This window comes from Marmota marmota, unplaced genomic scaffold (assembly GCF_001458135.2).
Source record: "Marmota marmota marmota unplaced genomic scaffold, marMar, whole genome shotgun sequence".
Classification (NCBI taxonomy): Eukaryota; Metazoa; Chordata; class Mammalia; order Rodentia; family Sciuridae; genus Marmota; species Marmota marmota.
In genome coordinates this window covers 6,631,995-6,648,153 of record NW_026000076.1, presented here as the reverse complement: position 1 = coordinate 6,648,153, position 16,159 = coordinate 6,631,995, and the positions used below count along the sequence as shown (strand labels likewise).

Sequence of the window (16,159 nt, the reverse complement as noted above, 5' to 3'; positions counted from 1 at the left end):
GGTAAATGTGGTAAGTGTTAGCCTCTTCGTGACTTCAAGGTGACTCATTTGAAACATCTAAACAAAAATCATATTCATATCACGTACTACTAATAAGTTTTCAAAATAGTTTCCTGTAACTTAAAGTCATGGACACAAAGGTTTGAATATTCTTTTTAGTAATCAAAAAATTCATAAAAATATCTTCAAAAAATGTAAAATGGAGAAAAGAAATTGGAGTTTTTTCCTCTAGCACTTTTCAATGCTAAGACTAATCCCATTTCAAAAGAAAATACATAAACACATACACACACATACAGAATGTGTTAAAGTGATACTTTTTATAGGACCAGATAAGGGCACAAATGAAAAGATCAGCATTTACATAAAGTCTAAAAGCTAGAAAAATGTTTCTTATAAATTATAGTTTAATTAGAAATGAATCAATTTTATGATCAATATTTAAAATTATATAATTTCATAAGTTTCTAAAAACCATGAAATCACATATACTATTTTGTTAATATTAGACATATTTAGAATACTTTTAACTTACAGAAAAAATGAGATGAGTTCTCATGTACCCCAGGCATTCAGTTTCCCTTATGATTAACATCTTATATTATGCTGTTATAAATGATGACCCAATATTGATACATTATAACTAATTAAAATCCATAGTTGTTCATATATTTTATATATGTGTCTATATGTGTATGTGAGTGTGTGTGTGTGTGTGTGTACACACACACACACACACACACACACTTTTTGGGGAGGGTGGGTACTAGAGATTTAACCTAGAGGCCTTTACTACTGAGCTACACCTCTTTAAATTTTTTTTTTTTTTTTTTTAGTTGTAGATGAACACAATACCTTTATTTTATTTATTTTTTTTTTTATGTGGCGCTGAGGATCAAACCTAGGGCTTCAAACATGCTAGGCAACTGTTCTACCACTGAGCCACAACCCCAGCTCCTATAGCTCTTTTTTATTTTTCTTTTGAGAACAAGGTCTTGCTACATTGCTAAGGCTGGCCTCAAAATCGCGATCCTTCTGCCTCAGCCTCCCAAGTCACTAGGATTATAAGCATGTGCCACTAGCTTGATTTTCTTATTTTTAAACCTGTCTTTTTTTTTTTTTTTCCTGTTCTAGGATTTTATCCAAAATACTATACTATATTTATTTGTTATTTTCCTTAGGTTCCTTTTACCTCCAACAGTTTCTCAGACTGTGGCTGCTTTTCATAATCTTCACAGGTTGGAGATGTTACCATTCAGGTGTTTTGGAAGATGTCTACACTGGAATTTGATATTTTTCTCATGCTTAACACTAAGGTTATAGATAACTGGGAGGAAGACTAAGGAGATGAAGTTTCCATTTTCACCACATCATATCATAGCAAGGGTGTATAAATACCAGTGTGATTTGTGACTGATGATGTTATCCTTGATTATCTTGCTTAAGTAGTGTTTTTCAGGTTTCTGTACTGCAAGGTTACTCTTTTACCCCTGTACTTTCCAAACAGTACCTTTTGGAGGGAAGTCACTATGTGTAGTCCACTTGAGGAGTAGAGATTCATACTTTCCATTCTTGAGGACAGAGTATCTACAAAAATTACTTGGAATCCTTCTGCATATTTGTCTCTACTGCCCCATTTATTAATTTATTCAATCATTATATCACATGGACAAACATATTTATTTTACACTCTGGGTTAAAAATCCACTACTACTTTAAATGTATTTTTTCCCCTCAAATTGTTCTGTTTGCCCATTAGGAGCTCTTTCAAGCGGGCTCCTCTGTCTCTTTAACACACCCCTAAAAGCTTTCCTTGAGCATTTCCTTACTTTCTGGCATTACAAGATGTTACAGGCTTATCTTGTACTTTCCTGACACAGTTATAGAATCAGTCATTTCTTTGAGGACTCCTAGTTCCATTTACTGAATAATGGCATTAGAAATCAAAATCTGAATGCTAGATATACATGAGCTAATTTTTATAAGTGCAAGATGATCACTGATATTAAGGTACTTAAGATTTTATCCTCCTTCCTTAAGGAGACCTTGCTATGAGTTGGTCTTAGGGGATGTCCATGATAATTTTCATTTCTAGTTGAAGCAACATTCTAAAAACCTCTCTTTAAAATTAACTGCATATGGAAGTTGGATAACAAAGAATCATCACTGAGCATTTTAGGGAAAAAAATTTGAACAGAATTTCACAATCCCTAATGACAAAGTAGCAAGTTGAGTAAAAGTGTCTATATATCCAGCTTCTTTGTTGAGAATCAGTGTTAAGATTAGATACAATTACTTAGCATGTATGAATATGCTACAACAAAACCCATTATTCTGTACAATGAAAATATACTAAAAAAAATTTCCCATGAAAAAAAAAGACCAGATACAAAATAGCTATTTTCTCAAATTTAAAAATGCTTAAAATTGAAAAATTCTTAAAGAAAGATAAAAAAGTATTTTAACATTTAAGTTGTTCAAACTAGTAACCAAAAATAACTGTTGTTTTGTGGTGGTGGTGGTATCTTCCAAAAAAGAAGTGTGTTAGCTTAGACTTGGCATATAAACTCTCATCCTTCATTAAACTATTAACAAATTAGCTTAGGAAATTGGAAAGTACAGATTAATTACAAAGCTTTACGGTAAAATCCATCACTCAGTAATCTCATAATTTTGCATAATTTAAAAAATATAATATTTTAAAGTTAATAGTAATGGTTTTATCACTTCCTTTCTATCTCTGCCAAAATTACGTGCTGATCTGGGTACACTGATTTAAACCTAGCTGCTTCATTCTATGTCAGAACAGAATTTTGAGTAGGTGTTTTCTTAAGTCAAGAGTGGTTGGGGTATTGCCCATCTGAGGCATCCCTAGAGGTTAACTGTTGGGCAAACTAACGAAAGTGGGTAAATGTTACTGGGTACCAGGAAGAGAACCAAAAGCTGGATTTGAATAGACCTACCCTGTTTTAAATGAAAAACTTTCCATTAGTTTTAACAAAGCAGCATAAATTTAAAGATGTGCTCTAGCAGATTTAACATGGTTATGACAAATCAATATGCTTTTCTTTATAATAACCAAAATACAAACTCATTTCCAGGTTAACTATCAAGAGGCTTGGGTTCAATTCTCACCTATTTTCCTTGACTGAACAAAAATTAACTTTTCTGTGTTTTGTCCCACTATCTGGAAAGTAGAATGGTTCTATTTGTATTAATGTAAAAATAAAGTGTTCAAATAATAAATAACATTCATATCAATAGAAGGTAGAAAATTCCACCAACAGAAGGAAAAAAGTTAATTTTTAGTTACCATTTTCCTTCAATCTAAATACTACACAGGCTTATAATTTTTCTGAATCAAGTTCAATTAAATCTTTTTAATAGATTAAATGTCATCTAACTCAATCACACTATGCTCAAAACCCTTCAAATGACTTTCCACATTACTCGGAGAAAGGCCAAGTTCTTAGAGTATATGACAGGCCCTACTTACCTCTGGACTTCCTCTATTTTTGCCTTCTTGCTCCACCTGAGGCTCTGTTCAGACATGGTTCCCACTGCCTGTAGGCCCTTTGCCCTTACTCTTAGCAGAGAATTCTCCTAAATTTGCCTGTCTCACCTGCTTCAAATCTTTGTTTAAATGTCAGGTTCCAATGAATATTTCCTAGCCACAAAATTAAAATAGCAACAGTCCCCGACTCATACCATTACCATCCTCCCTTTCCTATTGTTTTTCTTCATTGTATTCACCAATTCCTAATTATACACAATGTGATTTAATTTATTTTGTTCATCTAATTTTTCTTTCTACCATGAAGTTCAATGAGGAAAGAAATTTTTGTGTTTTGTTCACTAACCTAGGTAAAGTGTTTTGAATAGTGACTGGCACAAGGTAGGTACTCCATAAATCTTCACTGAATCATCATCAACACCCCATTTAAATTAATAATTTAATCTGTTCTTCACATCTGAGCTTTTAATGAGAACATTAAAAATCAAATTGATATTTTAGGAACTAAACAATTATACATTCATTCTTTCAGTAAATAAACACATTTTGATTATCTTTAGTATGTTGATGTTAGAAATATAAAGCTAAATAATGGTCCTTACTCCCATTGAGCTTCAGATGTACATAGAGACCAGAAAGCTTAAAAAAAAAATAATAATTACAGTAGGATGAGACAATTGAATAAGAGAGGTCTGTAACAGAGTATGTTAGAAGAGCAAACACAAAAAAAATCAGCTGGGTTGTTATTAGGAAAGGCTGATCACAACAGGACAAACAAGGTCAAAAAAGTAGGGTGGGAAGAACAATACTAAGTGTCATGGGATGAAAGATTTGAAGGATTCTTAACTAGGATACCATGGCTCAAGTTCAGGGTATATATGCTGGGGAAAGTGAAAATAAAGTTAGGAAGGTAGACAGAAATCAGAGCAAAAGGGTTCATTAAGAAGAGTCAGGAGTTAAACTTTGTCCTGATATGGAAAGGAACTAAAAGATATAAATTGATGAACCGGGAACTTGTAATAACTGTAGCTATATAATAAGCAAAGTTATACAGCAGAGTATACTCTTTATATACTACTAAGAAAATTTTAAAAACTATAATGACAGTATGTCCTAATACAAAGAAAAAAATTCATTTTAATCTTGAAAAGATTTAAAGAGTGGGCCTCAAACAACAAAATTTCATTTTAAAATGTCCTCTAGGTTTCAGTTTACTGAACTATTAAATGAGGACATTAACAAAACCTATCTTAAATGGATGTGGTAAACATTAAATAAGTGCAAATACTTAACTGGCTAAGAACACTGCCTGGTATGTATCAAATATTCAGTAATACTACTTATTATTTTTATTATGAGTATTTGGAAGAATTAAAGTTGTCAATGATATTTTGAAACATGGTAAATATATAAAAAATAAAAAAAATAGAATAGGGTTTCACAGTGGACAGAAATCAGTGTACACACACACACACACACACACACACACATATATATATATATATATATATATATATATATATAATATTATTATATATTATAGAAAGAACAAAGAACTCAATTTTTTCTTTTTTTCTGATAGAGTCTCATTACACTGCCTGGCCTGGTCTTGAACTTAAACGTTGTACAATGTATATATGTATCCAAACAACACATAGTACTCCATAAATTATACAATTATTATGCTTTATGTAGCAGCTAAAATATATTTAATTAAAAAGTGAAAATATGTACAACTTACAGCAAAAAGTAATAACTTATGAAAAAAAAAGGTGGCTTAAGAGTACAGTGTTTAGGATGAGAATGTTATCAAGACAGAAATTTGGCCAAGCAAACTTTATCTGAGCAAGTATTAGAGACTTGAATGAAGCAAGATGACTATATTACAATTGAAATTCATAACAGTAACTGTGAACTGGAAAAAGATATTAAAATGACATACATATTATAATAATTTCATGTATCTGATGATACCTTGGAATTCAACACCTTAATTTTATAGGTGCACAATCTGTTCCCAAATAAGCACTAGCAGAATGGTAACTCATTCTGTCTGAGAAGAAAGAAAAGTAGGTGGCAGTAACTTTTAAAAACAGTGCCAGGAAAATGTCTAAAATCTGAAAGCTTTTACACTTAAAAATGATTAAGTTCTTTCTAAGACACTAAGATAAAACAGCCTTTTCAAAGATGGGAGATAGGAGGCAGTATTTAGAGAATATTAAGTAGAATATGGATATAGTTATGTCAGAATAATAAAAGGGGTAGATTATGAACTTTAATCAGACTGAAAGTTTGAAGTTGACTGAAGAATCTTTGAAAACAAATTTAATAAATGTAATCTTCGTAAGTATATACACTATAGAAAATTAGATTACTTCTAAAAATGAGTATTTCTTCACCTAACATATTTCCTTTATCTAAATATGTTTACAAAAGTATGATATTCACAATTATACTAAAAACCAGGATTATAACAATATATTATATAATAATAAAATTTATTAAATGAATTTGAGAAAATTTGGTTTATGAGAAAAAGTTTAATTCACAAAAGATTACCATTAATTAGAAAACTTAATTGAAAGGGATTTGAAATATAAAAATCTTTAGGTTGAGTTCTCCCCCTAGTGGAACTTGAAAATGGTTTAAGATATTTCCACAACTAAAAGTCATCTAAAATATAATGCTTTTATAACCAACAAGGGAGCTCTTCAGGTTTTAACAAAAGATCTATTATGAATCTTAATCAGCATTAAATAAATAAATGCTGAAGCACTGAGATATTTACTGAAAATATACTTGCTAAATGAATTAACAGCAAGTTAACCAAAGAGCACTTAGTCCTAAGTCCTGAAAGAGAAGGAGAACTACCTCAAAATTCTGCAACCTGTATAACTCAGAAAAATGAGATTTTATATTCCATCTGATTCAAATGTATGATATGTCAAGGTCATTGTACTGTCATGTGTAACTAATTAAAACAAATTAAAAAATAGTAGAGAAAACAGAAATTTAGGAAGATAGAGCAGCATTCAGATGGGTACACAATTTTGAAATAATATGAAAGTTGCAGGAACAGGATAATTTGGAGTGCATAGTGTTTATTCAGAGGATTGGTTAGGTAGTAGTGAGAGGACTGGTTAGGTAGTAGTGAGAAGTAAAGTTAAAAAAAATGTTTAGTTAAAAATGAAAAGATAAGGATTTCACGATAAGAAGTTTTAATGTGATTTGATAGCTAAAAGGCAGTCCACACAAGTTTTAATGTTTTAGAAGATAGCTCTAATATTTCTGTAGAAAATCTAAGACTGGAGTAAAAGATGCTGCATGGGAAGTTACTAAACAGATCAAGTAAGGGGTAAGTAGGTGAACTACCAGAATGGTGAGGGAAATAGAAATGCTATGAATGATTCAAAATAGAGCTGTACCCCCACTCCCTGGCAATAGAACCCAGAGCCTCACCCATGATGCTTGGCAAATGCTCTATCACTGAGTCATAGCCCCAGCCCCAAACGTTTTAAAATCATTCAAATTACCTCTGATTTAGTTTTAGACTTACTCAAGATTTTTTTCTTTTTCAGGAATGAAACTTTCAATGAGACACTCTAACCTGTATAAGCCATTAAGAATTGTCTAAAGTAAAATCCATAGGATTAGGCAAAATGTTGGTAGGAAAGTAAAGTAGCATAAGCACTTTGTAAAATAATTTGTTATCTACTCACATGTGGAAAACTTGCACACCTTATATATACATATTATGTTATAGGGTAAAAAAAAGATATCTGAAGTTACTAGTAGGTTGAATAATTTGATAAGAGATGATTCATTAATCAAGACTTGAGATATGAAAGAAGGAAAACATTATAGATGAAACAGAAACATGTCTGACTTTAAACACGTTTAATTCAAAGTGTTGTACAACTTTCAGGTGGAACTATTCAAATTACTGGCCTACTTACCAAATACATGATAAAGACAAAAGACAAGTCATAGATTAAGGTAGATATTCACAAAACATTTGAAGAACATTAATATATAAGAAATTATATATCCATAAGCAAGAGACAGACTAATAAAAATATAAGCAAAAAACCTTATCAGGTGCTTTACAAAAACAGGAACCCAAATGGCTAACCTTTTTAGTAATGAAATGTAAATTAAAATTGTGACAAAAGATCACTGCATACCCACCAGATTGGCAAAAATTAAACCGCGTGACACCATCAAGCACCGGGGAGGATGTGGAACAACAAGAACTTTCATATGCAGCTATTGGGAGACTAAACTATTACAAGCACTTTGGAAAATAAAGTTGAAGATTCGTAAGCCCTACAACTTGGCAACTCCACATCTTGGTATACATGCTAGAGAAACTTGTGCACATATGACCAATGCAGTGTGCATAATTATTCAACGTCACAGCATTGTGCACAATAACACCAACCTGGAAATTCCCGATTTACTTATTCCACTAGTAGTAAAATAAGTAAATACACTGTGTTATATTTTAAAAATGAAAATGCATGCAACAATAAAAATGAGGACTTAGAAAATCAAAGTTGAACAATGAAAGAAAAGACACAAAAGAAAATATTAAATATTATCTCATACAAAATTGATAAACTGGGAAAACTAAACTTTATAGATCAGAAATGCACACAAAGATGACAAAACCAGAGGAACAGTAATGGAATGACCATCATAAAAGTCAGAAGGAGTAGGGTATGAGTGGGTGGACTCCCTGAGCAGAAGCACTGTTCCCTATCTTTACCTTGGTAGCAGTTAAATGTGAAGTTTTTAAAATATATTAATGTAGCTTTGTTTTACGAACTTCTGTAGATATTGTGCTTAATAATTTTTTCAAAAGGTTTAAAAACTGATAGGAGAAAGAGGTTAAGGCTGGAGATAAATTATAATTCTTTGTTACAAAGATGTAAATGAGACCTTTTATTTCCATAGTTTTTAAGAGCCCGAAACTTGGATTCTCAAGAACACAAACACTCAGAATGGATAGAGAAGACTGGAAACAACAGTTAAACAAGAAAGAAGAGAATAAAAAATAAGTAGTGTTAGAGAGCTGGGGATATAGCTCAGTTGGTAGAGTATGTGGCTTGGATGAACAAGGCCCAGCGTTCAATTCCCAGAACCAAAAAAAAAAAAAAAACAACCAAACAAACAAACAAACAAAAATAAGTGGTGTTAGGAGAAAGCCAGAGGAGGAGAGAATGCAAGGAGGAAGAAGAGGTGAACAATGACCTAAGGATAAGAACAAGCAGTGATAGCTGAAAAAATAACCAGTAAATCTATAAATCAGGATTTCAGTGATCACTTCACCAACAGTGAACAAACTGCTGCTAACATACTCCTATTAATAGTAAAAAAAAAAATTCCATCATCTCAAACCTGTTAGAACAGCTATTATCAAAATAATGAAACATCACAAGTGTTGGAGAGGCTGTGAAGACAAGGGAATCCTTGTACACTGCTGGTCGGAATATAAATTAGCATATACATTATGGAAAATAGTATGGTGGTTCCTCAAAAAATTAAAAACAGAATTGCCATATGATCCATCAATCCCGTTACTGGTTATATATCCAAAGGAAATAAAATTAGTATGTTGAAGAGATATGTCTGTAGCATTATTCACAATAGCCAAGATATGGAACCAACCTAAGTATTCATCAGTGGATGAATGGAAAAAGAAAATGAAGTAAGTATACACAATGGAATGCTATTCAGTCTTAAAAAAGAAGGAATTCCTATTATTTGTGACAAAATGGATAAAATTGGAGGAGATTATGCTAGGTGAAATAAGCCAGGCATAGAAAGATTAATACCCCATGATCTTACTTATATGAGGAATCTAAAAAAGTTGAACTCATACCTACAAAGTAGAATGGTAGCTGCCAGGGGCTTGGTTTGGGGCAACAGGTTGAGGAGATGCTAAAAAAAAAATACCCCAATACCATGCACCTTCTTTTTATTTTTCTAAAATGATGCAAACATAGTTCACTTTAAACAAAACATACAGCATGCCAAGTTCTTCATTTTAATAAGTATTTTAGAATCAACAAAAGAAGTGATTTAAATCTTGCTATTTTATGACTAAGATATACAGACATGGCAAATTTGTATAATTTTCTTGATGCCAGAAAAGTAAAACTGGACTAGTACATGGTAGCTGGATTTAAATAACTGATTATAAGTATACTAAGCAAATTGTTCATTTCTGAGTGTACACTTTATGGGGAGTATTACCAAAAAAACATAAAGGATACCTTTTTATAAATGTATACATATTATAACATCATAACTTTGATGGAGATCAAAAAATTAGGTTATAATATAATATGGAAATTTTCAAATTAACTGAATTTTAAATTGAGATTTAAGAACAAAAGGAAATTTCAGATGAAAATAAAATTCTAAATGTTGCAACAAAAATTACACTGTGATTTGGAGTAAAATGTAATAAAAAAAAAAACAAAAAAAACTTTGAACCAAAGTTTGGCACAGTGGTGCACAACTGGAATCCATCCCAGTAACTCTAGAGGCTGAGACAAGAGGATTACAAGTTGAGGCCGGCCTGGGAAACTTAAAGTGACTAAGAAATGAAAAGGGCTTCGGGTATAGTTAGTTGGTAGTTAGCTGGAATGACCCTGGGTTCTATCCCAAGTATAGCAAAACAAACAAAAAAATCCCATTTTGAGTCAGGAGCCATGGTTCAATACCTATAGTCCCAGCTACTTCAGAGGGCAAAGCTGAGACAGGAGAATCACTTGAGCCCAGGAGTTTGAGACAGCCTGAGTAACATAGCAAAAACCTGTCTCAAACAATCAAACAAAACAACTCACCCAATTTGAAAGATACAGATTTTTAAACATAATACTTATTATATATAGGAAACTTCTCATCTTACCATATTGTACAATAAGGAGGACATTTGAGATGACAAAATAATATGTTTTTGTTGTTGTTTTGGTACCCGGGATTGAACTCAGGGGTGCTTGACCACTAAGTCACATCCCCAGCCCTATTTTGTATTTTATTTAGAGACAGGGTTCCGCTGAGTTGTTCAGTGCCTTGCTTTTGCTGAGGCTGGCTTTGAACTCACAATCCTCTTGTCTCAGCCTCCCGAGCTGCTGGGATTACAGGCGCACACTACTGCACCCAACTAATATATTTCCTTTTAAAGCTCAGAATTTTCTTTGAAAAACAGCTTTGACAATATAGATATACAATAAACTGTCACTCAAAAATGGACTTGGAAAGAAGTCAACAAAAACAGAAAACAGATTTTTGCAAAAGTTTTGGACTTCAGGAAAATTAAAAACTTTTGTCCATCAAAGTACAAATCAACAAAGAAAAAAAGATAATCCATAGAATGAGAGAAAATATTTGCAAACCATATATCCATAAGAGATTGATATTTAGAACATATAAGTAAGTCCTACAACTAACTCATCACCAACGAACAACCTGATTCAAAACTGGATAAAGGACTTGAATGCATAGATCTCCAAAGAAGATAAATGAATGTCATACAAGCAAGTAAAAAGATGCTCAACATTACCAATTATTAGGGAAATGCAAATCAAAGCTACAAAGAGCTACCACTTCATACCCATTAGAATGGCAGATTATTATTATTATTTAAATATTTTATTTTTAGTTTTAGGTGACACAATACCTTTATTTTATTTTTACCTGGTGTTGAGAATCGAACTCAGTGCCTCACGCATGCTAGACAAGCGTGCTACCACTTGAGCCACATCCCCAGCCCAATGGCAGATTATTTTTAAAAACCCCTTGAAAATTAGCAAGCTTTGGTAAGGATATGGAGAAAATGGAACTTTTGTGTACTGCTGGTAGGAATGTAAAATAATATAGTTGCTTTCAAAAACAGTATAACTATTTCACAAAAAAAATTAAGTAGAACTACATAATCCAGAAATTCTACTTCCAAGTGCTATATATACTCAAAAGAAGTAAATTCATGGACTCCCAAGATATTTGTGCTCCCATGATCACAGTAGCATCATTTACAGTAGCCCAAAGGTGGAGCAATAAAGGAATAGATAATCAAAATGTAGTATATACACACAAAGAAATGTTATTCAGCCTTAAAAAGGAAGAAAATTTGGACACATGCTATAATATAAATGAACCTTAAGGACATCATGCTAAGTGAAATGTCACAAAAAATTTACATAATTCCATTTATGTGAGGTAGATAGACTGGTCAAATTCATAGATATAGAAAATATAATGGTGGTTACCAGAGGCTGGAGGGAGAAGAGAATGGGAAATTAATGTTTAACGGACACAAATTTTCAGTCAGAGAAGATGAAAAATTTCTGGAGATGGATGGTGGTGATAGGTGTACAACAACATAAATGCACATAACACCATGGAACTGTATATTTTAAAAGAGCAAACTTTATGTTATGTATGTTTCACCACAATAAGAAAAAAAGGACTTGGAAATGAGTAAATATTGAAACTAGAATACAGTCATGGGGATAAAGAAACAGATAAGTCATTCATCAGGTACACAGAGAAGAGACGGGGACTATGACATTATTTTTAGATGTATTCTATTATTTTTATATGTACCTGGATTTCAAGCTCAGCAATGTGCTGCTGCAGTTCAGCCACAGCAGCTATGCTATCTGCTTCTCGAAGTCTCACAGCCATCACTTCTTCCTTGTTCTAGGGTAGCAAACAAAACAAAAGTAATAAACTACTTGTGTTTGGAATTGAGATTTTTTTTCAGATTTTAGAAAAGTGTCTGATGCAGCATTTATAATAAAAAGTGAAGTATAAATATCCACACAAACTGGGGTAAAAAACAAATTTTAAGTGGCCATATGTCAACTCAAATCAGGTTTTGCCTTGAAATGAATTTGTGTGAAATTTATGAAACTTTTGGGTTTCAGAGTGTTTTGGATTTTGAAACTGGGGATCAAAGGATTTGTATTATTTTATTTTAAAGTGAGAATATTCAAATTTAGTTGTAGAGGGAAATAACAAAATTACCATTTCCTGATATTTTGTATAAGTAAAAAATAAAATGAGCTTTTATGACTAATATCAACCAATCATGAACTATAATTATATAAAACTAACTGAAAATGATTCAGATTTATATAATTCAAGGACTGGATTCCTTAGAAAGTTAATTTGTTTCTGAATTCTATCAACATGACAAGGTAAAATATATATATTTAGTCAGAAAGTACTAGGTGTTAGGGTGACATTTCATTTTATTAATTGTTAAAATCTGCAAACAGCATTTCCTAAGACTGAGTAAATTAATATATAGCTTAAACATATAGTAATCAGAGTTAGCATCTATAACATAGTTTTTATAGAGTTATTAATGAACACTAAAAATTAAATAAAATCCTGTATCAGTTCCTCAAATCCTCTAATATTCTGATCTGCACCCATTACTTAGATAAACTCAGATAACTATTTTTATCAGTAAGTTGTATATATACTTATTTTCAAACAACATTTTACTTCACTAACAGGTGCTAAGATACTTAAGAAGCAATATCAAGTCTAATAACATTGTTATCGAGATATTTAAAGAAAACTTACATCAAGAATGCAAAAAGATTAAATTTAATTGAGGACAGATAATTCAGCATCATAAAAAATCAGATTTGTATAATAAATCAGATTAATATAACATCATTTCACATCATTTTATTTTTAATTAGTCCATGCACATCCTTCAAATGGGATTATGCTTAAATTATCACAAATTTTAGTACTACCTACATATTTCTGTCACAGTATAAATTTGTAAGAGCCATGCATATTTATTAGGATGTAATTTCATCTCTGGATTTCAATGACACTGATAAACCACTCAAGCTTCATTCTTGGTTTTTAATGACACTAAAACAAGTTGATGGAATTACAGCTTTATAATGTACCACTTACAAAGTCTTACTTCTCACAGAAAAAGAAGGCTAGAATATTTAAAGGGTATCATTCCTACCATGTACTAAGTAGATGTTTAGTTTATTTCAAAATTTCATAACTTGTCTTCAGTAATCCATTCTAATATGCAGACTACACTTATCTCTAGTTCTTTCTCCCCCACACCCCTCATACACACACACACACACACACACAAATATACATACACACAAACACACACATCCCCTCCCTCTCCTATACCTTACTCTCCAATCTCTCTCATCACTGTTAAGTGTGTAAATTTATTTTAGGGGAAAATATCCTTGATTTCAATACTTTTGATGCTTTCTGAATCAAACACTTCTCACCACTCACTGGTGCACGTGCACATGCGCGCGCGCACACACAGAAAAACTGATTAAAAGAACTATGGGAAATGTATCCATTTTATCCTGACCCAAGGTACATATACATTTATTTTGCTCTCTACTCTTTCCAGAAAACATACATCAATATTTACTTCCCACTAACAAGATAACACTCAAAGCAATGGAGCCTCGACTTTTCCAAATTACATGTTTTGGGTTGAGTTATTAAAAGCTTCAGTTTTAAAGGGCTATTAGTCAAAATAAACACTGTAAAGGGATACTAGTAAATTCCAATATGGGAAATTAACCAAGTACGTGGCTAAAAATGTTTCTTGTCTGAAGTCCATCCCAGAAGCAAGATGAGCTAACCTTGTATGAAAGCACCACCAAAGCAATTTCAAAAGTGGGAAGTAGATTGGCTTAAAAAAAAAAAAGGGGGGGCACAGTGGCGCAAGCCTGTAATCCTAGAAGCTCAGGAGCTGAGGCAGGAGGATCACAAGTTCAAAGCCACCTCAGCAACTTAGTGAGACCCTGAGCAACTTAGCGAGACCCTATCTTTAAATAAAATATGTTTTAAAAGGGCTGGGGATATGGCCAAGGGGTTAAGCATCCCAGGGCTCAATATCTGGTACCTAAACAAACAAACAACAACAACTAGTCATGATGAAACAACCTATAAAAGAAAGGCAGGAGGCTAGGGTTGTGGCTCAGAGACAGCGCTTGCCTCACACATGTAAGGCACTGGGTTCAATCCTCAGCACCACATAAAAATAAACAAACAAAATAAAGGTATTGTGTCCATCTACAACATATATATATATATATATATATATAGATAGATAGATAGATATAAAGAAAGGCATTATTACATTGACAAAAACCATAAACCAGCTATCTGACATATTTACCTTGCATTCAATCTCTGCTTGTTTGCGCTTTGCTTCACTTAATTGAGTAAGTAGTCCTTTGTTCTGTGCAGAAAGATAGTGTACCTTCTCCTGTAGACTGATCACCTCTTGTTCTGCTCTTCTAAGATGATTACTATTGATCTGGTTCTAATAAGCAGAAATATAATTATGTACACTATATATAAAAGGGCTGAAAATTAAACATTTTTACCGATGCACTCAATACAATAACATAAAAATGTTATCAGCTACAAGTCAATTTTCTTCAATAAACACTGAAAAAATAAGATATAAAACTGTTTTAAATATCTAATCCTCCAAGGGAACACATGTGGTCCATATTAGAAACTCTTGTTATAACTAAATATATCACTTATACAAAAAGGTCTATAACTTTTTTGTATAAGTGATATACAACTTAAAAATATTCATTTCTGAAAGAGGTAATAGGAATACAAAGTGGGTAGACAGAGAAATAATATATTAGGCCTAGGACTACAGCCTGGGGTTGGCAGGAAAATTAAAAGGTCAAATACCCAGATACAAAAACATAATGCAGCATAAGACTGGGGTTTTATCAGAATCACAGGAAACATCCCTGCAGTTTCAAATATACCTGGAGACAGACCTTTTTCTGAGGTGGTATGAAGGAAGGGAAGACACTGAGAAAAGCCCTCTGGCAAACCAGCCCCTACTCTAAAATAAGGCATTACTAAAGGATTGTGAAGCCTGTGGTACACTGTGGATAACCACAGAAACAACAAACCTCAAATTCAGCCTATCTCCTGACTATATTAACTCAAATCTCCCACATGAAAGGTCTGGCAGGAGAAAAAGTGTACCCATTTCTAGCCTAAGGTAAAATACTTTATATACTGCCCCATCTAAAATATCTAACTTTCATCAAAAATTTGCAAAGTATAGAAGGCAAAACCCCCCAAAATACTAGCAAAAGACAAAGCAATCAATAAAATTCACCTCATAAAATGACACATATACTGAAATTATCTGACAAGGAATTTAAAGTAAGTATGATTAATATGTCAAAGGCTCTAAGTTTAAAAATAAGTAAGTTCAGATAGGTAATATCCTTAGAAAAATTAGCATTCTAAGAAATCAACAGAAAAACGAGAAATAAAAAACCATGACAAGAATGCCTTAAATGGCTTCATCTAACAACTCAACAAAGTGGAGAAAATAATCAGTGAACTAAATAAGAAGTCAATAGAAACATTTCAGTCAATAGAAGCTAAAAACACAAAGAGAAAAAATAATAGAGGAGGGGGAAAGAAAAGAGCATCCAAGAGTTTCTGCACAACATGAAGGCAGGGATAAGGTGCTTGCTCAAGATGTACAAGATCCTGGGTTGGATCCCCAGCATTACAAAAAGAAAAAAAAAAAATCCTGTACACTAAGAATGAACCCAATATGGATAT

General features: G+C 32.4%; 1 protein-coding gene across 9 annotated transcripts in view; it reads right to left on the bottom strand.

The window, feature by feature from the left end:
* Evi5 (ecotropic viral integration site 5) overlaps positions 1–16,159 on the bottom strand; it is a 205,605-nt gene that overhangs the window by 53,850 nt on the left and 135,596 nt on the right. For 7 of the 9 annotated variants that reach the window (XM_048814448.1, XM_048814445.1, XM_015500836.2 and 4 more), the window contains 2 exons: positions 14,724–14,870; positions 12,131–12,226 (listed from right to left, as the gene is read on the bottom strand). In XM_048814448.1, coding sequence (XP_048670405.1) covers positions 12,131–12,226; positions 14,724–14,870 — 243 coding nt within the window. Of the gene's footprint in view, positions 1–1,060; positions 1,833–12,130; positions 12,227–14,723; positions 14,871–16,159 lie in introns of those variants that run through there. The other 2 variants (XM_048814452.1, XM_048814446.1) reach the window with 2 other exon arrangements.